This window comes from Corythoichthys intestinalis, chromosome 18 (genome assembly GCF_030265065.1).
Source record: "Corythoichthys intestinalis isolate RoL2023-P3 chromosome 18, ASM3026506v1, whole genome shotgun sequence".
In the NCBI taxonomy this organism is placed as follows: Eukaryota; Metazoa; Chordata; class Actinopteri; order Syngnathiformes; family Syngnathidae; genus Corythoichthys; species Corythoichthys intestinalis.
The window spans coordinates 21427843-21451794 of NC_080412.1; the positions used below are offsets into that span (position 1 = coordinate 21427843).

At 41.9% G+C, this 23952-nt stretch overlaps 1 protein-coding gene across 2 annotated transcripts in view; it reads left to right on the forward strand.

The window, feature by feature from the left end:
- LOC130906705 (protocadherin-16-like) overlaps positions 1-6658 on the forward strand; it is a 92757-nt gene extending 86099 nt beyond the window's left edge. For both annotated transcript variants that reach the window (XM_057821254.1, XM_057821253.1), the window contains exons 25-29: positions 712-998; positions 1092-1233; positions 1302-1473; positions 1655-2064; positions 2144-6658. In XM_057821254.1, the coding sequence (XP_057677237.1) occupies positions 712-998; positions 1092-1233; positions 1302-1473; positions 1655-2064; positions 2144-4182 (3050 nt within the window). In that variant the 3' untranslated portion in view covers positions 4183-6658. The remainder of the gene's footprint in view (positions 1-711; positions 999-1091; positions 1234-1301; positions 1474-1654; positions 2065-2143) is intronic.
- Positions 6659-23952: the final 17294 nt, after the last annotated feature.

The window sequence follows — 23952 nt, forward strand, 5'->3', positions numbered from 1 at the left end:
GGACTGTAGGGACATGACACTACTAACTTTTCAGGATGCTCAAATTGTCCCCACCAAGCAACCTTATTTGCATTATATAATGAGTTCCGTTATATAGGTCATTTAAATTGTCTTCCCATATGTAGTAAGGTTAGAATAGACCCTACCATTATAAAGTAAATTATTTTCATTCTGTTCAAACTTAAATTTATCCCTTTTCACTTGCTGAATGTGCGTGTCCATGGGGGAAACACCACTAATTTTGCTACTGAAAGTCCGACCTGCATGAAAAATAACATAACAATAAAGTGTGTGAACTTGCTAACCTGCAAAACTACTGCGGTCAGGCAGCCTCCACAAGGACAACCAAGTCAAGCTAGCCGTCCCTCATTTGGATTATTGTTTGCATTATGTGCACCAAAAAGTGTACATGCAGGTTATGCTGTTATATTGTCCCTACCAATGTTGAGACCAAACCTACACCCTTGGTGTGACATCATCTTCTGTTTAGAGATTTTTTAGTGGACGGGCAGCTGCTAAAAAGAAGACTAATTAGGATTTAATTTCATTAGTAAGCCGTTTTGGTACGTTTTTGGACAGATTTGTGTCCAGTATATGGTCTCCTATCCTTTTAAAGCTACTTGGTGTAGTATTTCATAGCATCTTTAAGTCAAGGTATTTTTGTCCTGTGTCCAAGTTTTAAATCAGCTGACATGACTATGTGCCTATCAGACACATTAATAGGCACTGAGATAACTCTGGTGACGGGTAACGACGTGGACTCTGGTCCAGCCCTGGCCTACTCCTTGCATTTGGACCCAAGCGCCACGGGCAAATTTGGCATTCACCGCTTCACGGGAGGCGTTTCACTCACCGCCCCGCTGGACTTTGAGGAGAAGACTTGGTACACACTGACGGTCAGAGCCACTGACAGCCAGCACTACACTGAGGCCAACATTACTATCCTGGTAGAAGATGTCAACGACAACGTACCGGCTTTCACCCAGGACCTCTATCAGGTTGGATGGCTCTGGTTCGACGCTGAAATTCCACAAAAGAACTACCCGTGCTATTGGCCGAGTTGACGCATTTTATTTCTATTTCTATCCCAGGTGAACCTACCAGAGCACACGCCCGCTGGGAGTGTGGTCGTCATGGTAACGGCGACTGACAGAGATTCCGGAGAGAACGGAAGGGTCACCTACAGCGTGATGTCCTCTACTCAGGAGGGCTTCTACATTGATCCCGACAACGGTAGACATCTTGTTTGCATTGCCAAAATATCAGACCGTTCAGCTTCTGACCCTCTTTTTGGCCTCCAGGAACATTGTTTATCAGCCATCAAGCAGAGTTCGATCCAGAACGCCCTACTGTCAATGTGGTCATCGAAGCCCGTGACGGGGGTTCGCCGCCGCATTCCGCTCTTGCCACTGTCCAGGTTCAAATTGCCGATGTAAACGACAACGCACCTGTATTCCACCAATCAGAGTACAGGTCAGTTTGAGTCAACATGCTTCTTATTCTGCTCTGACAAATATTTAAAGGGGACAGACATACTATGCCTCTAACTTGTTTTGTCAAAAAACAGAACAAAGGATCGGGGTTTGCACCCCTTTAGACCCAACACCAATGAAAAATGAATTTTCCACAAAGTTTCCTCTTTTTGGTCTTCCAGGGCGATGGTTTCCGAAGACACTGTCCCGGGGGTGACGATTTTGACATTTGAGGCCTTCGACAGCGACCTGTCCCGGGAAAACTGCGGCTTCAACTTTGCTATTGCCAACGGCGATGATGGCAACGCTTTCCAAATGGAGAATAGCGTACACTTCCTGGAGGGCCGCGGTTTCCAAACCGTTGGGACATTGCTCTTAGCGGAGGTTCTGGATTTCGAAGTCAAGCCCATGTACAACCTCACCGTGGTGGTGTCTGACCGCGGCGTCCCCCGGCGGAGCTCCAGCGTGGCAGCTGTGATTACAATCGGTGATGTGAATGACAACCCACCAGTTTTCAGCAGGGCGGAATACATGGTGGCATTGAGCGAGGGAGCCGCTGCCGGGACCGAGATAATTCGACTGACTGCTACAGGTACCGAAAACATTTCGCCGTTTGTACTTCTTGGCCGTAAATTGTGGGAATTAATTCAAATCTTTGTTGCCCCGCTCAGATCCAGATTCAACACCTAACGCGGAGGTCCGGTACGCTATCAGTTCTGGGGATGAGGTTGACCTATTCACCGTGGACGAGTGGACTGGAGCCCTGCGACTTCAGCGGGCCTTGGATCGCGAGCGTCAGTCCACTCACACGGTTGTTATCCAGGCCACAGACGGTCAAGGACATTTCGCCCTGGTTCCCGTGCTTGTGGAAGTAAAAGATGTCAACGACAATCATCCTTTCTTCCCGGTGGAAGTCCTGACTGCAAGTATCAGGGAGAATCAACCGGCAAATTCTGCTGTGACCGTTCTCCACGCTATCGACCACGACACGGGTGTCTTTGGCCAGCTGAGATATTTCATGGAGCGATCGCACGCAGCAAAAGACTTTTCTGTGGATTCTGCCACTGGAGAAATCCGGAGTAAGCACCCCTTTGACTTTGAGAAGATGAATTCTTTCAACTTTGTGGCACTGGCAGTCGATGCGGGAAACCACTCTGCCACTGTGACGGTGCAGGTCTTTGTCACGGGTGAGGACGAGTACGACCCACTTTTCACGTCCTCAGAATTCTCCTTTGAGGTCCCAGAGGATGCCAGGAAAGGTCAGAGCATCGGCCAAGTCCAGGCGCACGACGAGGACGGAGGCGTAGATGGGATCGTCCTCTACTCCTTCCCCACGGGCTCTCCATATTTTGAGGTCAACAAAACTACCGGCGTTATTTTCCTCAAGCTGGACAGCTCTGGGAGCAAACGTGGCAGCGGATCTGGTCAGGGCAAAAGGGAAAGCAGAATGATGACCCTGGACGTGAGAGCTCACAGTCCTCTGGACGCATCTCGCCACGCAACGGCGCGCATCTCCATCGACGTCACAAACACAGGTTTTGGCTTGGCCCCCGATGTCAACATCCTACTGATTATCGTTATCGCCGTATCACTGGCCGTGATCGTTCTGCTGGTGATCACGGCGACAGCGGTGTTTCTGGTCAAGTCGCGGAGGAGGAAGAAAGCCCAGAATGGCCCAAATAAAATCTCAGTCTCGGGAACCGTTCAGAAGAATCTGGACGACCGTGGTCCGGGACAAGGAGGGGAAAGAATCTATCACCAAGCTTTGCCGGGCTACGGTGGAGAACAGGGGAGTGGCGGGGGTCCGTACACGAGAGGAGGCTCTTTGGATCCCTCTCACTCCAGCGGGAGAGGATCCGCCGAGGCAGCGGAGGATGACGAAATCAGGATGATCAACGAGTACCCTCGCGTGGCCTCTGTCAGCTCGTCCATGCAGGAGCACATCTCTGCCAGAGGACCGGACTCTGGGATTCAGCAGGATGCCGATCAGCTCTCCGACGTCTCCTGCGAGCCTGCGACTTTGGAAGGCAGCACTTGGTTCAAAGGCAAGAAACTGGGTGGCGGTCTGAGCGGGACTTTGCTGTCCGGTCAGCTACCGGTCTACAGGGACGAGGGGGGCGGCTACCTGGGAGTGGGTCGGGGCCTTAATATTTCCCTCCCCAAGGATTACGCCTTCCCTGAGGACGGTAAACCGCAAGTGGACGGTTCTCTCACGGCTATTGTGGCAAGTGACGAGGAGCTCCGTGGAAGCTACAACTGGGACTACTTGCTCAACTGGTGCCCCCAGTTCCAGCCCCTGGCCAACGTCTTCACAGAAATCGCCAGACTAAAAGACGAGACGGCCCAGCAGAACCCCAACCTGCGCCAGCCTTTCCAACCCAAGCCCAAAACGGAGCCCAAACCCAGAATTGACCCACCACCGCTCATCACCTCGGTCGCCCACCCGGGGGCCATGTCGGTGCCGCCCAAAGTCCCTACAATAGGTCGGCCATTCCCCCACCTGGCGTCTCTCCGCCGCTCCCCCATCAGTCACGAGGGTTCCATTTCGTCGGCGGCCATGTCGCCCAGCTTTTCGCCCTCGCTCTCTCCATTGGCGGCGCGCTCTCCCGCTGTCTCCCCTTTCGGTGTCAGCCAGGGGCCCTCAGCGTCCTTGATCAGCACCCGGGAGCCCTCGTTGGACCGGAGTCCTGATCACGAGATGAGGATATAAAAAAAGGACTATTTCTAAAACTATTTCTTGCTTTTCATTCTTGCCACTATTTCTGTGAATCGGTGCTCAGCGTGGCAACAGAGGCGCCCCCTGTGGTGGGGCTCTCAAACATTTGCAGTCCAGGGACCCCCTTACTCATGAGAAATATTTTGCCAACGTAAGATTTAATGCCATGATACTTCTCAGAATGTTTGACTGGTCCTAAGCGAAAGCAGAGTGGAATCATTGTTTGATTTTGTTGGTCTTATGGGGGTGACAGTCCCCGTATGGCAGTAAACTATTCAGTCATGTATTGTTCCCGGATTCCAGTTTGAGAATCTGGTCTACTGGACCACCCAGTGTGCTTTGGATGGTGGTTGGTTGCCTCGCTGGCTGGCCAGAGAGCACCTTGTCCCCAGTCAAACAAATGATTGCCAATTGATCATTATTACATGCCACTGTTTGTCTGATTTTGGACTTGAAATTTTGATTGGAATTTGTGCATATATGTGTATACTTGGATGTATGAAGACTAGGCTGTGTGCATTGTTAGCGCCTCAGAGACGCAAATGTGTTTGTTAGCGTTATTTATATGAACTAAAGAGGAGAGGGTTTTCTAGTTTGTTGTTTATTTTGCAGTTTCAGTGGGATAAATCACCTCGGTGTCTTTAATATCAAAGTGCTTCCTGCAATGATGATGACCACGTTCGTCTCAACACAAAGGGAAATATGCAAATATCATTACACATCATCCCGACGACAACAACATGGTTTGGGTTTAGGCTTGGCTTAGTTTTTAACTCATCAGTTGCCATTGACATTGCCAGAAGTCCAATCCATTTGAAGTGGAAGAGTTGACAGCAGATAAACAAATGACAATTGGATGTCTATCACGTCAATGGCAATGAAAAAGGACCGTATTTTTCTCCACCTCCATCTCATTTGCATATTACAATAATGTATTTTCTCAAGTTTTGGAAAAAGAGCTGTAACGTACTGTACTCATGTTTAGAGCAAATAAAGAAACAAAATAAATCCCCCACTGATCCCTTTTGAAAAAAAAAAATATTTTCCCTTCTTTGTAGACTCAAACAAAAATCACATGTTCCGGGAATGATAGATTTTTTGGAAGACTTAAAAAAAAAAAAAAAAAAAAAAAAAAAACGTAGCTAGCAACAAGGGTACCAATATGTCCACGTGTTGTGCACACGTGCCCTTAACTGGCAACAGTGTTTTCATTAACGATGACTATAACAAAAATATTTCAGCAACACACAATTTTTTCATGACGTAGACGATACAATAACGACATAACAAGACTAATGCCAGTTTTTGTCTGACGAGACAACAATGAAACGAAAATGCGCCATAGTTTCCGTTCACAATGTGTGACATTTTACGTGTAGTTAGCCTGCATCGTAGCAGTATCCGGTTGTGTCACTCATTTGACGTGCTGCTGCTCTCCAGTCTCCAGGCTTGCACACACGGTAAGATTAGTTTTCTTTGCCAGAGAGAATATGCAATGTTGTTTGAGCCTTTAAAGGTCTATGCTGAGTGATCATTACACGCTAAATGTAACTCATAGCGTTAGCATAACATTGGCATTCAATGCTATGCTATGCTCACGTTAGCATTAGGCTAACGCTAATAAGCAGCGTTGTCTCTGACAACTTTTTTTACATACAGTTCGTGGCGTCCAGGTGGGTATAATTAATTAAAAATAATATACAAAGTTGGCGTTGTCCTTGTAGACGCTACAATACATGCTTGTCGGCCAATGTTTATTTGAAATAGTTGGAAACCTTTTACAGACGAAAACATTTTGTTAAGGTAGACCAAAACTACACGAAATTAGTCTTGAGTTTTCGTCAACAAAAGTAGACGAAGACAAACACATTTTGAAATGACTAAAATATGACCAAGTCAAATACGTATTATCACCCAGAAGACTAAGACTAAAACAAAAATTAAAAGGGCTGCCAAAAACAACACTGACTGGCAAATTCCGAATCCTACAAGAGTATGCTCTCCGCTGGTTAACTCCTTCATAAAATGCCACAATTAATTAAACAGCCCTGACAGGAAAAAAAAATGAAAAATCGGGCTCCAAAGATCGACAGGCACTGGCCAATGCTACACAGCGAGGGCGTAGGTTTGTTCTCAACATTGGTCGGGACGATATAGCAGCATACCCTGCATGTACACTTTTTGCTGGGGACGGGACATTCATAATGATCAATGCAAAATAAATCTGTATTGATTTATACTTTTATGTGTATTGGTTCAGCTACACTGTTCAATTCAAACCTTTGTTTTCAAAAACTACTAAAGAAATATTTTGAAAACTTCCAGGAAAAAAATGTCCGGATTTTAAGAGGAAATTTAATTTGCATTATTTGAACATAAATTATATTAACATACAAAATAAATACAAATTTGTTAATTATCTTTTAACGATCTAGCAATTAAAAAAATAATAATCTCTTAACAGTCCAGGAATTAAAAAAAAAAATAAATAAATAAATAAATAAACATTTGTCTTAAGACCACTCAACATTGTCTAAATATAACTGAAAAAAACTTCTTTGTCAGGGAATAACAAAAATAAATAAAAATGGAGCTGTCCTTCAGGTAAAACACTCCTGCTTTTGTCCACAACTGCAGCCAAACTCAACAAAAAAATGAAAGCTCCTGTGGGCTGCTTTAAGACCACATAAATAAGTTAAAAAGTAAAATTGGGGAGAAGGGTGTAAACCTCGGTTCACTACATTTCTCACAGTTAATTTAATGTTAACATTAGAAAACACGTACAGGAGAACCCTTCTCTCTAAGCAGCTTTCTACTCAAGTTTTGCAGGTTAGCAAGTTCAAACAGTTTAATGTTATGCAAACTCTGATGCAGGTCAGACTTTCAGTAACAAAATGTGTGGCGTGTTCCCCACTTCCACAACATTGATGTCTTTTTACATTTCTTACAGTGGCTGTTACTTACTGAAAAAAATCTTCAAATATCCCTGATATCTAATGTGTGTGTCTGTTTGTTGGGAGGGTCAAGTCATCAGCCAATCAAATAAGCGTTTCGGAGGGAAAAAATGGACCGGCACATTCAGCAAGTGAAAAGAGGTACATGTAAGTCATAACATAATGAAAATAATTCACTTAATAATGGTGGGGTCAATTACAACAATTAAAATATATGGGAAGACAATCTAAATGACATATAACTGAAGTCATTATATAACTTAAATAAGGTTGCTTAAAAGTTGGCGGGGAAAATTTGAGCATCCTGAAAAGTCGGTAGTGTTTTGTCCCTACCGTCCCTATGCAAGCCTACGCCCTTGCTACACTGCTACCAAGTTTCTAAACGATTGGTTGACCAATGAGGAAGCCGTAGCACTTTAAAGTTGCTGACCACAACAACCTGATCGGCAACTTGACAGACTGCCTTCAGCCTGTTAAAACTCAAAAGAGAACTTCCAAAGCCTTAATAATATGGAGCCCAATCCCTCCCCATAGAAGGCTAAATGCCCTTTTGGAGACAAGACATGTAACACTTGACTTATTCCTTCGCACACAGCTTTGACGGTACAGTTAATAAAGGTTTTATGGGGGGCACCATTTGACCCAGGAACAGCTTATTTCCAATTCCCCGGGAGAAAAAAACATCCCTGTCAATCCAACGTGAACAGGCCGATTTGGTGACTAATGAGTTTCCCTTGACAAGGACATTTTCTCTGATGTAAACTCTCTGTTTTGTTTTCCATAAACATGATTTAATGGCTGACATTTGTAAAATACTTCATTCTCTCTAGCGCCCGACATGGAAATTTATTACTCGGCCTTCTTCTGTCAGCCTCAACCCAGAGAATGTGCGGGAGTCGAAGTCTTTTCTTTTTTTACGACTTGGATCACAGAGCAAATATTCCGCAAAGGCAATAGTGAAATGTTAGCCTCTTTTTATGCTGAAATGACTGGGTTTTTTCTTATGTGGGTAAAATTGACGAGAACATTGCCAGGACCGCAGCAGTTTGCAAGTGCGCAAACATTAGAGCTAAATAGGGAAGCTTTGTCCAATCACAACAAAATGGCGGACTTCCTGTGTGCTATACAGTATGGCTCCTTGAGACTTTTGTGGTACTACTTATTATAGTCATGTCTACCAAATTTCATGTTGCTAAGTGACACCATTTTCAAGGGCTTAATTTTTTATAATTTTGCGCGAGCTCTTACTTGCTGGCATAAACTTGTTAAAAGATTACTTGAAAGCGGTTTTCCCGTGCGTGTTATAGCATGGCTTCCTAAGACTTTCTGTGGTTCTACTTATGACAGTCATGTTTTCCAAATTTTTATGTTGCCAAGTGCAACCATTTTCAGGGGCGGATTTTTTTTTTTTTTTTGTAATTTTGCGCAAGCTCTTACTTTGTGGCATTAAAGGGGAATTTCAGAATTTTTAAAGGGATCCTCTATTTTTAAGACAAGTAATTCTTAAAAGATAAATGTTAGTATGAGTTATAATAATTTGATATTAAAACCCCTCTTAATGTTTTTGTTTTGATAAAGTTTGTAAAATTATTTTAAGTGATAGGTCGCCATACTTGTTACATCGCAGTGCGTGACGTCACTGGTCCCGTTTCCGAAATTCCAGCGTGTCACTCGTTAGCTTTCCCAACATGTCGTCAGTTCTACCCTTCCTATTTGAACCAGATCTGAAAAGTGGAGTGCAGGACAGCACTGTAGGTTGTTCACAAGACGAGCTTCAGGGAAAAATGGAAAAATGTGCAGCAAATACCTGATAAGACAAAAGTTGGGCAAAACTGGTGATGCTAGAGAGTCCTGTTGGGAACTCCGGTTGGGAGCGAGAGTGTATGCTGTCCGGTTTTATTAGCAGATATTCAAGGTAAGCATATTGCGTTTTCAAACTTATCGCAATATAATTATGTAGATTGTTAGCATCTAGAGCTGTCGTGTGCTTTACATACAGTACAGGCCAAAGAGCACACCTTGTGTAATCCATGTCTTGTACATTGTAACGCGTGGTAGCTAGGATACGTGTATAAAAGTACCAAAAAGGGGAGAAGCTTCCACTATGCACATTTATTCACAAAAAATAATATTTCCACCTTGACCACTCTTCACTCGGGAGCTCAGCAGTAAGCAAACACGCGTTCCCTGATGAACTCCAACATTGTTGTGAGGTCCACGTCAGAGTCACTGTCGTCACTGTAACGTGCCATAGTGTTTTAATCATTTAGTATGATTTGGGGAAAACTCCCACGAAGAATAGTCAACATAAAAGATAGCAATAGTAATCCAAATCCGCGTTTTTTTACTCACTCGAAGATCCAGGAATTAGACCGATCCCATGGCAATGTCGCAGCCGTCGATTCCACAAAATAGACTGGTCCGAAAAGCCGCTGTGGGACCGACGAATCAAAAAAATGGACAGATCCGAAACCAATATTGCAGACGCGGTGGGACCGTCGGATCCAGAAAATAGACGGATCCCTTACTTGACAGAGGATCCAGGAAAAATGTTCGGCCGCTAGTTGTAACGCGTGGTGGGTAGGATACGTGCATACAGGGACCAAAAAGTGGGAGAAGCTTCCACTTATACACATTTATTCACTAAAAATAATAATTCCACTTTGACCACTCACTTCACTCCCCTTGTTTCCATTTGACTGGAAATTGCATCCAAAAGCAGCACATCGTGGCATTTTACTTTGCGAGTTTAGGCAGCAATAAGCAATTGTTTAACACGCTAAACATTTGGAAAGATACCAATTACGTCATCACTGCGAGCCCGCAAACCATGGCGCCAACTAACGGTCAAAATATGGAGTAAATATTATAAAATATTGCCATTGATTTAACACTTTATGTGTTTCTAACAACATATGTTAGTACAAGAGAACAATTGTGGTTTATTAGAGCCTACATGTATTTAAGTTAGAGGATCACTTTAAATCAGGCTTAATCATCGATTTAGCGAGGGTTTAATTAGTCGGTGGAGTTGATTTCAACATTTCCGTTTAGTTTGTCAGTTTCAGGGTTTCGGAGTGGCTTAGCTAGCTGGAGTCATTTGGGCCAACTTAGCATGGCAATAAAAAACAACAAATGCAGACATGAAAATCATCGATGACCCATCCAATCAATAGTGTTGGCCAAGGGCGTAGGTTTGCATAGGGACTGTAGGGACATAACACTACCAACATTTCAGGATGCTCAAATTGTCCCCACCGACTTTCAAGCCAATTTATATGCATTATATAAGTTGTTCAGTTATATGTCATTTAGATTGTATTCCCATATGTTGCAAGAAAAGCATTGACCCATCCATTATTAAGTGCATTATTTTCATTATGTTAAAATATTAAAACCGTTTTCACTTGCTGAATGCACCGGCCCATTTTTTTCCCCCTTCAAACACACGTTTGATTGGCTGATGACGTCACCCATCCCCAACACACATGCACGCTCACAATTGCACAGCCCCTATGTCGATAACATGCTGCCTCCTCCCAAGAAGAGGGACATTTTAAGTTTTTCTCAGCCAGCAGCAGCCATTGTGAGTAATTTCAAAAGACAGCAATGTTGTGGAGGTGGGAAACACCACTATTTTTGCTACTGTAAGTCAGACATGCATCAGAGTTGGCATAACATTAAACTGTGTGAACTTGCTAACCTGAAAAACTCGAGTAGGAAGCTGCTTAGAGAGAAGTGTCTATTGTGTTTCTGTTTTCTACTGTTAACGTTAAACTCAGAAATCAAGTTACCTTTGCTGGAAACTATAGAACCAGAAAAACGTCAGCAAGAAGCTGCTTAGAAAGAGAGGGGTGCTGCATAAACTCATACGTTGCTCACACAACATAATCACAACTATTTACGTTAAAAAAAATCTTGGGGTGCCGTGAGCTACCCACACTAGCGTCGCGATCGACTGGTCGATTATAATCGACGTAATGAGCACCCCTGATTTAGCCTATCAATTAATTAGGTGCATATTCATGTGAAATGTAGCCCTGACCCCCGTTCACGCAATCTATTTGGTCTTATTTTTATGTCGCATCCCAAGCAAAAAAATGTACATGCACTTTATGCTGTTACACCATCCCTACCAATGTTGAGACCAAACCTACACCCTTGGTGTTGGCTATGTTTTCTAGATAAAGTTATTAAAACTTACCATTGCATGTCAATAATTGCAGTATGAAGAGCAACATTTGTAATCCAGAAGCCCTGCAAAAGTGCAGGGCGGAGTGATATTTTGATTTTTTTATGTCGTAGCTTGCAGGAAGTAACCAGTTTATATTGTTCCTCGTTCTTGATAGGGAATTTGTGAAAACTTTCCTTTGCCCATTTCTTCTGTCTGTTTCCACAGCCTCTAAATGCACATTTCACCATGTTGCCGGCCGTCAATTAACTCAGCAGACTGATGCTGCATTAGAGAAAGGTGGGAGGTCAGAGTTTCCAACCTCCAATCTGGAAAAAATATCATTGGAATAACTCCGCTATTTGATTACTTACAAGAAGGCAGGTTTGCTGGAGATCAAAGTATCTTTTGATGGCCACAATAAAAAAAAAAAAAAAACTTGTCTCGATAAGCCATATCTTTGCTGTTTACATTCGCTTGGAACGCTTTGAGGTGATAAGTTCGACTTCCCATCTTCCTCGAATGCAGCGTGAGCATGACTGGCCGAAGCATCCCTCTCTATTGTGGTCGTATTACACATCTAAAAAAATAGTCCTGCTAACTGAAATGAATTACAGTAGTTTTTTTTTGTGTGACATTGTTTTGGCTGCATGAGTGTTTTTGAACAATGATCTGAGTATGTTGGATCCGTATCGTTTTTTATTGGCATGCTAAGTTGGCCCCATTGACTTGCGCTAGCTTAGCCACTCCGGAGCCCTGAAACAAACAAATAACTTACAAACTGCACGGAATTTGTTGAAATCAACTTCACCAACTAATTAAACTCCCGCTAACTCGACTATTAAGCTTTACCTTAGAAAAGATTACTTCGAAGCAAAATGTCGGTCTTCCCTTGTGTTTTACAGCATGACTTCTTGAGACTTTTCAGTGGTTCTACTTATGATCATCATGTCTACGGCAGAAAACACAGACAAGGCTGAAACAGCAGTTTCTGCTCTCGCACCCCTCTATAAAATAAACTGCTGTATTCTAAGCCAAAAGAACAGCTGCGTCTCATAGAACAATATGTCTATATGCTGCCATAGCAGATTAATGGCGCTTTAAGTCCCCGAACTATTTTTAATTTGTCCGTTTTACCCTGAAAACCCCCGTTTACAGGTGTCGCGCAACCGCTTTTGTTTCAACCCAGCCATAAAAAGATGATAAGTAATTATATTAATTGTTCAAAATGTCTGTCATTTTTACCTTAGAATCATTAATTGATGTCTAATATTTCGTTTTTTAAAAAAAAACTTATTTACTCGCATATTTTAAAGTTTTAAACAAATTAGGTCACAATGAAAAAATTGACGTCTGTAAAAAAGTCACAGATATCTACCTCATAAGTATCACTTAATTGTATTTTTTTTTTTTTTGTGACTGTCGCATTTTCCCCAATATATTTGATGATAAATAATCGATCGAAACACATAAACATAAAAAAAAAATTTTTTAATTTAAATCGTTTAAAGGGTAAATATATGAAAATGAAAATCTCAATTACTCCTTGACGTCTGTGATTTCGGCATCGCGACCCTTGTTATATCATAAAATCCCGGGAAAAATCCAGCTGTGGCAATTCAGATCTGTCTTGACACTCGATGATTCATGCTATAGGGTGTTTTTGGATCGAAAATAGGTAAGTACGCGATAATATCTCATTAAAATCATGGCGTCTTTAATTCTGCTCTCGCGTGCTCTCACCTCCAGTTAGGATTTTGCTGTATTTTTTTTTTTTTAAATGCCCTCCTGTTCAAAAATTTTCTTCCCCCAGAAACTTGACATTTTAAGCTTTCCAATGATGTATCACACGTACAGTACAAATCGGACAATTTTGAAATTTGGACAAATTGGGGATCTCAGAGCAGAACTTCAAGTCACTTAAGTGTTTTCCGCCCTACTGAATTTCATGTTGCTAAGTGGAACCATTTTGATAGGGTGAATTTTTTATAATTTTGCGGGAGCTTTTACTTGGTGGCATTAACTTGGGAAAAGATTACTTCAAAAAGCAAAATGGCTTCCCGTGTGTTTTACAGCATCGCTTCTTAGAATTTGTCGTTCTACTGTCGACATATCTATCGAATTTCATGTTGCTAAGTGGAACCTTTTTCAGAGGCTGAATTTTTTTTTTTTTAAATAATTTTGCACAAGCTCTTAATTGTTGGCAATAACTTAGTATAAGATTACTTCAAACCAAAATGGTGGAATTTCCATGTGTTTTACAACATGGCTTCATGAGACTCCTTTGTGGGTCTTCTCACGATTGTCATGTCTCCCAAATTTCAAGTTGCTAAGTAATTCAGGGGCTGTATTTTTAAAACCTGTTTCTGAAAGACTTCTTGGTTCTTGAATATCAAAGCAGGCTATGAACTTGGCAAGACATTTATTTATGACACTTGGCATCCACTGTGTGGAAGGAGCAGATGTTTCCTCACAGTTGCTGAGCTTTATAAGATTGATGTACCATTGTGATAAAAAAGCTTTCCATTCACAATCAGTGAGGATAAAGAATATCAGTAGAAGTTACGACAAAGGTGATTTTGAAAGAACTTCTCAAAAGACCTCAGATCTTTGTCGCTTTGCACTTTCGGGAACAATAGCCTTTAAATCCGGATTTCTCAGGCAAATCCTCAAGCCACGAAAGAAGAGAAGGTTGAACGCAGCTTCGTCGACGTCTCCGAGTCAAAGCCGATCATCTCCGACATTGTCACTCGCTGCCCTTTCCGTGAAGCTTAGCTTTTTTTTTTTGCACAGTGTCGACGTGAACTCGAAGGCCCCAGCCGTAAACTTTGTTTCAGCAAGTGTCGTCTTCTTCCCGGGGAAAAGGATCAGGTGGCGGAAAGCTGATTTACAGCATGCGAAAACTTCTCTTGTCTGGCTTAGCGACCGTTAAAAAAAAGCAGCTGACAAATTAAGAGGATGAATGTTTTTGCTCTTTCAGCCATGACGTCGTTCGTCTGGATTCGTTGGATCTTCCTTACCGACGCTGGAGTTGTCTTGGAGGATGTCGTCACGGTAACGAGAGATTTCTTTTCTGCGGCCAGACAGAAAAAACGTCCACTCTTTACGATGATGTTAAGAAAAACAGAGAAGAAAACTGAGCTCCAATATGAAAACTGCATCCACATTCAAGTGAAAAAAAACATAACCATACTTCCTTTTTATTGACTGTATAAGGTGGCTCAAGTGGAACGCTTCTCGTCCCCCTCCTCAGACAAGTTTGCAGTACAATTGTGAGCAGCCATTCATGGGAACTTGGCAAATCATCCAACTATGCTACATCCACAAGGGTTAGGGTTAAGGCCATTATGTCTGCCAACTACAGTTGCCGTCATGAATCGACAACTAATCGATGATCAAATGAATAGACATTGCAACTATTGTAAACTTTACAGTGGTATGAAAAAGTATCTGAACCTTTTGGAATCTCACATTTCTGCATAAAATCACTATTAAATGTGATCTGATCTTTGTCAAAATCAAACAGATGAAAATACAGTGTCTGCTTTAAATAAAACCAACCAAACATAAGTTTTCATATTTTAATGAGGATAGCATGCAAACAATGACAGAAGGGGGGGAAAATAAGTAAGTGAACCCTCTGCCTAAAAAGAAATAAAGAGCAAAAGTTTAAAGCTGCCCTGCCCACTATAAAACACCAACCTGGTAAGAAATGTCTTGATGAGAAACATTGTCTGTTGTGCATCATGGCTCGGTCAAAAGAGCTTTCTGAAGACCTGCGATCAAGGATTGTTGATTTGTATAAAGATGGAAAAGGATACAAAACCATCTCTAAAAGTCTGAATGTTCATCAATCGACAGTCAGAGAAGTTGTCTACAAATGGAGAGACTTTGGCACTGTTGCTTCTCTCCCTGTTAGGAACGGCAAGCCGTTAATGTGGATCCAAAACACAGACCAGGGGATCAGGTAAAGTGAATGTTTGTATTTAATAAGTACAACTGAGAGAGCACGGTAACAGGGGTTCCCAACCTATTCCACTAAGGCACACTGTGGGTGCAGGATATCATTCTTACCAAACAAGATGACAACACTTTTTCCCCAATCTGGTGTTTTACAAGTGCAATCAGTTGATTGCAGTCAGGTGTGGCTTGTTTTAGCAGAAGCCTCATTGGTTCAACTGTCTCTGCTGGATCGGCTGGAACAAAAACCAGGACCCACAGTGTGCCTTGAGGACTGGGTTGAAAACCCCTGCGGTAGAAAACGCGAGTATGACAAAGTACAACTCAGAGAGCACGCTAGAAGGGGCGAATATAACTGAGTACAAAATTCTAACTACAAAATCCAAAAAAGCACAAAAGTAAAAATGATCAAACCAGAACACGACCGTAGAATGTCGGGAAGCACGAAGGCTGACGATGAGCACACAGCGGTAAGCAAGGCAAGTAGCAAGAATATACAATAGTCCGACACTCATGTAAGGTGACAGGAGTCTTCAAATAATGAGTGCTCCTGATGCACCACAGGTGTGTTGTGCAGCCCCGCCCATCCAGCTGATTCGTGTGCTGGAATGAAAGGAAAATAACTGAGAAGGCACACAAACATGGCACTCCCAAGGAGTGGACGTCCACCAAAGATGACGCCAAGAATTCAGTGCAGAATACTCAGAGAGGTAAAAAAAAAAAAAAGAACCCTAGAGTGCCTGCTAAAGACTTACAGAAATCACTGGCAAAGTCCGGTATCTCTGTGCACACATCAACTATATGTAAAACTATGGGCAAGAATGGTGTTCATGGGAGGACTCCACGGAGGAAGCCACTGCTGTTTTAAAAAAAAAACATTGTTGCTCGTTTAACGATCGCAAAAAGGCACTTGGACACTCCACAGAAGTTTTGGCAAAATATTTTGTGGACTGATGAAACCAAAGTTTAATTTTGGGAGTAATAATACACAACGTCATGAGTGGAGGAAAAACGGAACTGCTCACCAACATCAACACCTCATCCCCACTGTGAAGAATGGTGGAATGAGCATCATGATTTGGGGCTGTTTTACCTGCGTCAGGGCCTGGACAACTTGCAATCATTAATGGAAGAATGAATTCAAAAGTTTCTCAGGATGTTATACAGGACAACCTGAGGCCGTCTATCAGACCTTTGAAGCTAAAAAGAGGATGGATGCTGCAACAAGACAATGATTCAAAATACAGAAGTAAAACACCTTTAGAATGGTTTCAGAAGAACAAAATACATGTTCTGGAGTGGCCAAGTCAAAGTCCAGACATGAACCCCATTGAGATGCTGTGGCATGACCTAAAGACAAATACAAAACCATCTCTAAAAGTCTGAATGTTCATCAATCGACAGTCAGAGAAATTGTCTACAAATGGAGAGACTTTGGCACTGTTGCTTCTCTCCCTGTTATTCATGCCAGACATCCCTGGAATCTGACTGAACTACAGCAGTTTTGTAGAGAAAAATGGGCCAAGATTCTGGCCAAGATCCTGATCGATGTGCCAGACTGATCTGCAGCTACAGGAAGCATCTGATTGAAGTTATTGCTGCCAAAGGAGGGGCACAAAATATGAAATGTGATGGTTCAATGACTTTTTCCCCCCTTCTGTCATTGTTTGCATACTATCCTCATTAGAATATAAAAACCTACAAATGTTTGGGTGGTTTTAGTTCAAGCAGACTCTGTTTTTTCATCTATGTGATTTTGACAAAGATCAGATCGCATTTGATGATTTTATGCAGAAATGTGAGAAATTCCTAAAGGTACTTTTTCATACCATTGTAAGTCTATTTTGAAGTATATTTTTTATTGGTTTGATTTTTAAAAATGAAGAAAAAAAGGAATACCCCAATTTTCTGACTATAAGGAACACCTTACTATACTGTGCTATTTACTTCTTCAGTTACGGTTCCAGTTGTTTCATCAATTGCTAGTTATGGTATTTGTTAACACTTTATTTGACAGTGGCGCCATAAGCATGCCATAAGAATAACATACTTATGACATAACACAGCCATGAACATTAATGAATGCTTATGACAGATGTCATTTTGTGCCATCCGGCAAATTATCTCACTTTTGAATGGATGCAAACGATCCGAGCTGGAGAATTAATGGAGTTAGTGACATAATTTGCCGGATGACACTTAATGGCATCTGTCATAAGCGTTCAGTAATGCCCATGACAGGGTCATGGCATAATTATGACGGTGTTATGGCATTCTTAACACGTCGCTGTCAAAGTTTTATCTATTAACCCAAATAAATCAACAAATAAACCACATAGGACTATAAGCCGCAGGATTCAAAATGAGGGAAAAAAGTAGCGGTTTATAGTCCCAAAATTACGGTAATTCTGTATTTTTTCTTTTTTTTTTAATTCAAATTGTTTCAATATTAAAATGTTCTTTTTTTTTTGTTAAAAATGGCGGGAAAGTAAATATATTCTATGTTTCAAAATGTTTGTTTATTCATTTAAAAATGGATATTATTTCCTTCCGCAGGCCACACAAAAGGATGTTGCCAGCCAGATCTGGCCCCCGAGCCATGTGTTTGAGACCTGTGTTTTACATATTAAGGCCACAAATATGTTGGTGAGACACAATCTCACATCTTCTGAATTCATGACCTCGAAATATGTCCAAAATGAGGTTCAAATGTTGGTTTCCAAATATCATTGGAGACCTCCAAATCTTAACCATTATTCTGTTTTCCTCAAAACGGCGCGCAATAAATATTTTCCTCCTTCCTTCGGGTTTTGAGGGGACAACAAAGCATGTGAGGTTTGTGGGGGGGAAAGAGTGCAACGTTCCACTGCAATATGTCCCCTTTTAATTTAGTGTCAGCACTTTTTGACATTACTGATCTGGCGTTGGTTGAGCATTTTGGTTTCTTCTTACTTTCTTTTAAGCCTTTCATTCTGTTCATTTTCCACGCAAGCAACATATCTTCTGGGTCAATTTGACCTGGACCAATAGTATGTTCATAACAATTGTTACTTTCAAGTGATGAACTACTGATCAAATGTTATTAAATTAGTCTAATATATTATCATCAAAGGGGGGTAGAGTAGCCAAAAAATTGACTCAAGTAAGAGGAGCGATACTTTTAAATAATATTACTCAAGTAAAAGTAAAACTTGTCATCCAAGAATTTACTCAAGTACAAGTAAAAAAGTATTTGTTGAAAAGAATACTCAAGTAATGAGTAACATTGTGAGTAACTGCTTACAATGTCTGATTTTTTAATTTTATTTTATTTTATGAATGGTATGTTTATCTCAGTACAACTTCATCACTTATTATGATACAGGTTGGGTTACGACCTACTCCACTTTCGTGATTTTTACTTTATGTCTTGTCCGCCATTTTCTCTCCAGTTGTTGTTTTTTTAGTTGCGTAAATAGTACCTTACTGTAACTCATAGTGTCTTATTTTTTTTACTTTACTTTATTGATATTACGCGTTCTGTCCTCACTAAATGTGAAGTTGTTCAGCTTGACAGAGAGCAAACAAGGCAATTGTGATTTTAGTTTTTTACTTCTTTCACTTTTGACAATTTGTAAAGCTGTAACACACATATGTACACTTAAGTTTAAAACAACACGCATATTTACAATAAAATCCTTGACACAAAACAATTGGTGTTCAAATATCCATCTAATCTGATCAATATGTAAATTTGGTAGATTAAAATTAACCTATTTTGCTTAACTAAAGTCCATTAGCTTAAATGCTATGAATGCTAACGTATTTACAATTCCAATAGCATATTGCTCACACACAACTGCACAAACTGTAGCTCTAAACTTAATTACAAATGCATATACAAACATATATCAGCTGAAACAACTTACAGCCTTATGTGGGCCGAACCAGATCGCAGCTGTCCTTTATCCATGTCAGACGAGAGTCTGCTCCTCAGTCACAAGGCGACAGTCCAGCCAGACCCAATGCTGCCACCAGAGGGCAGTGTGTCCTCCACAATACTTTTGGACTTTTTGTTAGTTTTTTTTAGATTTAACAATATCAAAAAGGGTTAATTCCGATTTACGCGGAAATTCGAGTTACGTCACCAGCGTAGGAGTGGATCTCATTTGTAACCCAGGGACTACCTGTACGGTTCTATAGCCCAGTGGTCCCCAATCTTTTTTGCATCACAGGCCTGCAATGTGTGGCAGAAAATTACAGCAACTATAAAATAACACGATGGGGCTAAAAACAAACATAAAGTGAGGGGAAAATGTAACTCACCATACGCTGAATCAACCTTTATTAATAGTGGTCGCTCCTAAACTTGACAGTAAATATCCTTGGTCGCAGGCAAAGTGAATTCTTCTCCAATAGTGAAAGGTTTCTTGTCTTTAGCAATACCTTTCGCCACAGGGTATGATGCTTTCAGTGCATTCGCTTTTGTTGCCTCGTTTGCTAGCTGTTAGCCACATGTTATACAGAATGGACTTGGTTGTGGGCTCCTCTTCTGGCACAGAAGGTGGCCTTTTCACTGTAAAAAAGCTGTCCAAAGACATTGCCGCCTTCAGCACACAGCTGGCTGACAGCAGCTAACGTTACTGTTTACGTTGACTGACGCTGGGCTGTTATAGGTCTGCAAACACCCCAGTAATGGTGGCCAATCACTAGAGGCTGACATACGCAAATCTCTACTCGGATTAGTCAAGTGCCAGATTGCGGTTCTTAACAAATTATCTATTATTTCTAAAAATGTAACCACTCTAGTGTAGCCGAAAGTAGCTAGAGTAAAAGCAGTGTTTCTTCTTCAAAAAGTAAAGTACTGGTGGTAAAACTATGAAATACATTTTTCTTCAAAAAGTTACTCAAGCCAATGTAACATATTACTCCCCTCCTCTGATTATCATACTGTATGATTAGCTCTTTAGCTGCAACTAATTGGGCTGGACATCCAATTCATTGTCCAATATGCAGGGGGGGCAAATAAGTATTTAGTCAACCACTAATTGCGCAAGTTCTCCCACTTGAAAATATTAGAGAGGCCTGTAATTGTCAACATGGGTAAACCTCAACCATGAGAGACAGAATGTGGGGGAAAAAACAGAATATCACATTGTTTTATTTTTAAAGAATTTATTTGCAAATCATGGTGGAAAGTAAGTATTTGGTCAATACCAAAAGTTCATCTCAATACTTTGTTATGTACCCTTTGTTGGCAATAATGGAGGCCAAACGTTTTCTGTAACTCTCCACAAGCTTTTCACACACTGTTGCTGGTATTTTGGCCCATTCCTCCATGCAGATCTCGTCTAGAGCAGTGATGTTTTGGGGCTGTCGTTGGGCAACACGGACTTTCAACTCCCTCCACAGATTTTCTATGGGGTTGAGATCTGGAGACTGGCTAGGCCACTCCAGGACCTTGAAATGCTTCTTACGAAGCCACTCTTTTCTTGCCCTGGCTGTGTGTTTGGGATCATTGTCATGCTGAAAGACCCAGCCACATCTCATCTTCAATGCCCTTGCTGATGGAAGGAGATTTTCACTCAAAATCTCTCGATACATGGCCCCATTCATTCTTTCCTTTACACAGATCAGTCGTCCGGGTCCCTTTGCAGAAAAACAGCCCCAAAGCATGATGTTTCCACCCCCATGCTTCACGATGGGTATGGTGTTCATCGGATGCAATTCAATATTCTTTCTCCTCCAAACACGAGAACCTGTGTTTCTACCAAAAATATTTCTGTTCTATTTTGGTTTCATCTGACCATAAGACATTCTCCCAGTCCTCTTCTGGATCATCCAAATGCTCTCTAGCGAACCGCAGACGGGCCTGGACGTGTACTTTCTTCAGCAGGGGGACACGTCTGGCAGTGCAGGATTTGAGTCCCTGGCAGCGCATTGTGTTACTGATAGTAACCTTTGTTACTGTGGTCCCAGCTCTCTGTAGGTCATTCACTAGGTCCCCCCGTGTGGTTCTGGGATTTTTGCTCAACGTTCTTGTTATCATTTTGACGCCATGGGTTGAGATCTTGCATGGAGCCCCAGATCGAGGGAGATTATCAGTGTTCTTGTATGTCTTCCATTTTCTAATAATTGCTCCCACAGTTGATTTCTTTACACCAAACATTTTACCTATTGCAGATTCAGTCTTCCCAGCCTGGTGCAGGTCTACAATTTTGTCTCTGGTGTCCTTCGACAGCTAATTGGTCTTGGCCGGTGTGGAGTTTGGAGTGTGACTGGCTGAGGTTGTGGACAGTTGTCTTTTATACCGATAATGAGTTAAAACAGGTGTCATTAATACAGGTAATGAGTGGAGCCTCGTTAGACTTCGTTAGAAGAAGTTAGACCTCTTTGACAGCCAGAACTCTTGCTTGTTTATAGGTGACCAAATACTTATTTTCCACTCATTTGGAAAAAAAATTCTTTAGAAATCAAACAATGTGATTTTCTCTTTTTTTCCCACGTTCTGTCTCTCATGGTTGAGGTTTACCCATGTTGACAATTACAGGCTTCTCTAATCTTTTCAAGTAGGAGAACTTGCACAATTGGTGGTTGACTAAATACTTATTTGCCCCACTGCATGTCTACTATTTTGTCCTGCTTCCAATAGATTAGAATTTCAACTCAGTTTTGGTCAGGTAAGAAAACAAATCTACTCTTTTCTGTTTCGTATGGTAACAAATCGCTATTGTCAATTCCTAATGCAAACTAAAGCACCTTAAAGTTTTGAAGGTCACGCTCTCTGTGTTAGCATTTCTAGCTCTTATCCCATGAGCAGGGAGAAGCGGGAACAACATTACCAGATGGATGTCATTCCCTTCGGCCGACACGCTGACTCATTGATTCGCTACAGCTACTGGGCGGACTCCAGAGTCTAAAGCATCTAATGGCTTGCGGTATGGACTCGCCCGCTTTCCGCGTGCTAAATGTCGGTTATTGTAGAGTTGGCTGGCGGTAACTGGATCACTCCACCGCCAGGACGTAAAGACCACTTTGATCGTTGTCGCCTTTGCCGCAGTGGCTGACGCTCATCGTGAAAGAAGTCAATCAAACGGGCGGCGACGTCCTGACAGAAACGGGACGGCCTTATAAGTATAACACCATTTACCATTTGAGGAATGTTCAACAGTCAGACAACAATCAACACAAGGCGTTGTCCTTTGGCATCATTGCTTGTTGAGTTTCACAATGGACGAGCACCATCCAATTCTTGTCAGTCCCAAACAAAGGGCTGGATCAAGCCAGGAAAAAAAACTGTCATCTTTGTCTTCAAAGCTATTGCTTTAATAGTTGCCGGGAGAAAGCGAGAGAGCTTGTCACTGATTGTAAATACGAACATTTATCTCGCCACTGTGGCTGGGGTTTGGGAGCAGTTCATCAGAGCTGAGCTATCATAAATTGTTGCTGTGAGGGAGCGCAATATTGGGAGTACTGATGTTTTGCCAATCTGTCAGAATCGTGGGGTGTCAATCAGTTGTTTCTGGATGGGTTTATAATTGATTACTCCAATGCATTTAGGGCAGAGGTCACCAACGAAGCAATTTGACATGGTGAGCTGAGAGCTATAGTATGCTAAATATGCCAGAGATGTGTAACTACTTGAATTCCAAACCAATGAGAAAGGCACCAGGCTACTGCCATTGTTAGCTTAGCAACCAGTACCAAATATGGACTGGCTTGTCCTTTGTGTGGTGTCAAAAAGCTATTAGTGTTGGGAAACCTCTTCGTAACATTACACTCCGAAAACTCTAAATTCTGACCTTCCTGTATAACGGTCCGTAACCCTTTCACAAAATGGTTGAAACTATTCAAAAACTTCAAGGTATGAGGGCCAAACAAGTGGGTGGGTGCTGGCTGCATATGGTTCACTTCTTTGGGTTTACCCAAAGAACTTTTTAGAGTAGAAACTGAGAGACTGAGTGGTCATCGGTAGCATCATTTTCACTGCTAATAGCGTGAGACAGCTTTATGCCCCAGAAGAGAGCCAGGTCGGGAGTTGATGCAGCCGGCTCGTATTGGAGTCAACTCCCCCAAGCGCAGGTTGAAAGACGATAAAAAAGAAGCCGAGTGCTGCACGAGGATAGACGGAAAGTAACAGACAATAAAATGGTTCGGGGAGGGCTCTTTATTTAGGCTTAGGACTCAAGTGAAAGCAGATGGCTCTTCCGTCTGGAATAGTTTCCACTTGAAGTCTTGGACTTTTTTTGGAGTGCGTCCAGTTCTCTGCAACCTGCAAGGACAGCTTCACCTAGCTGTAGTGTTTAGCATTAGATGAGTCAGATCAAGCGGGAATGGATTTGGGTTTTGCTTTCTGACCAGGTTTAACGAATTGGCTTGAAGGGTTTTTGCTGTTAAGTCTGACCAGGGACAATTGAAAGCATTCAGACACTTTTGCTAACGGCCAAGGACACAAAAGCGAAGACTAGCACACGACCACGGAATGTTCCTTGGGTCTCATCCTAAGCCTCAAAAAGAACAATTGTGAAACAGTACGGGACTCACAAACAAAGCAATAAACAAACATGTTAGCGTCATCGCCAATAATGGCGCTTTATTGTCTCATTATTCCATTGTGGTTTAGTCAAATCAGCAGCCAATAATTTCCTTCTTTTACCTTTTCTTAACACAACTGGTCTGGTAAATCAATACCTGGCCCGT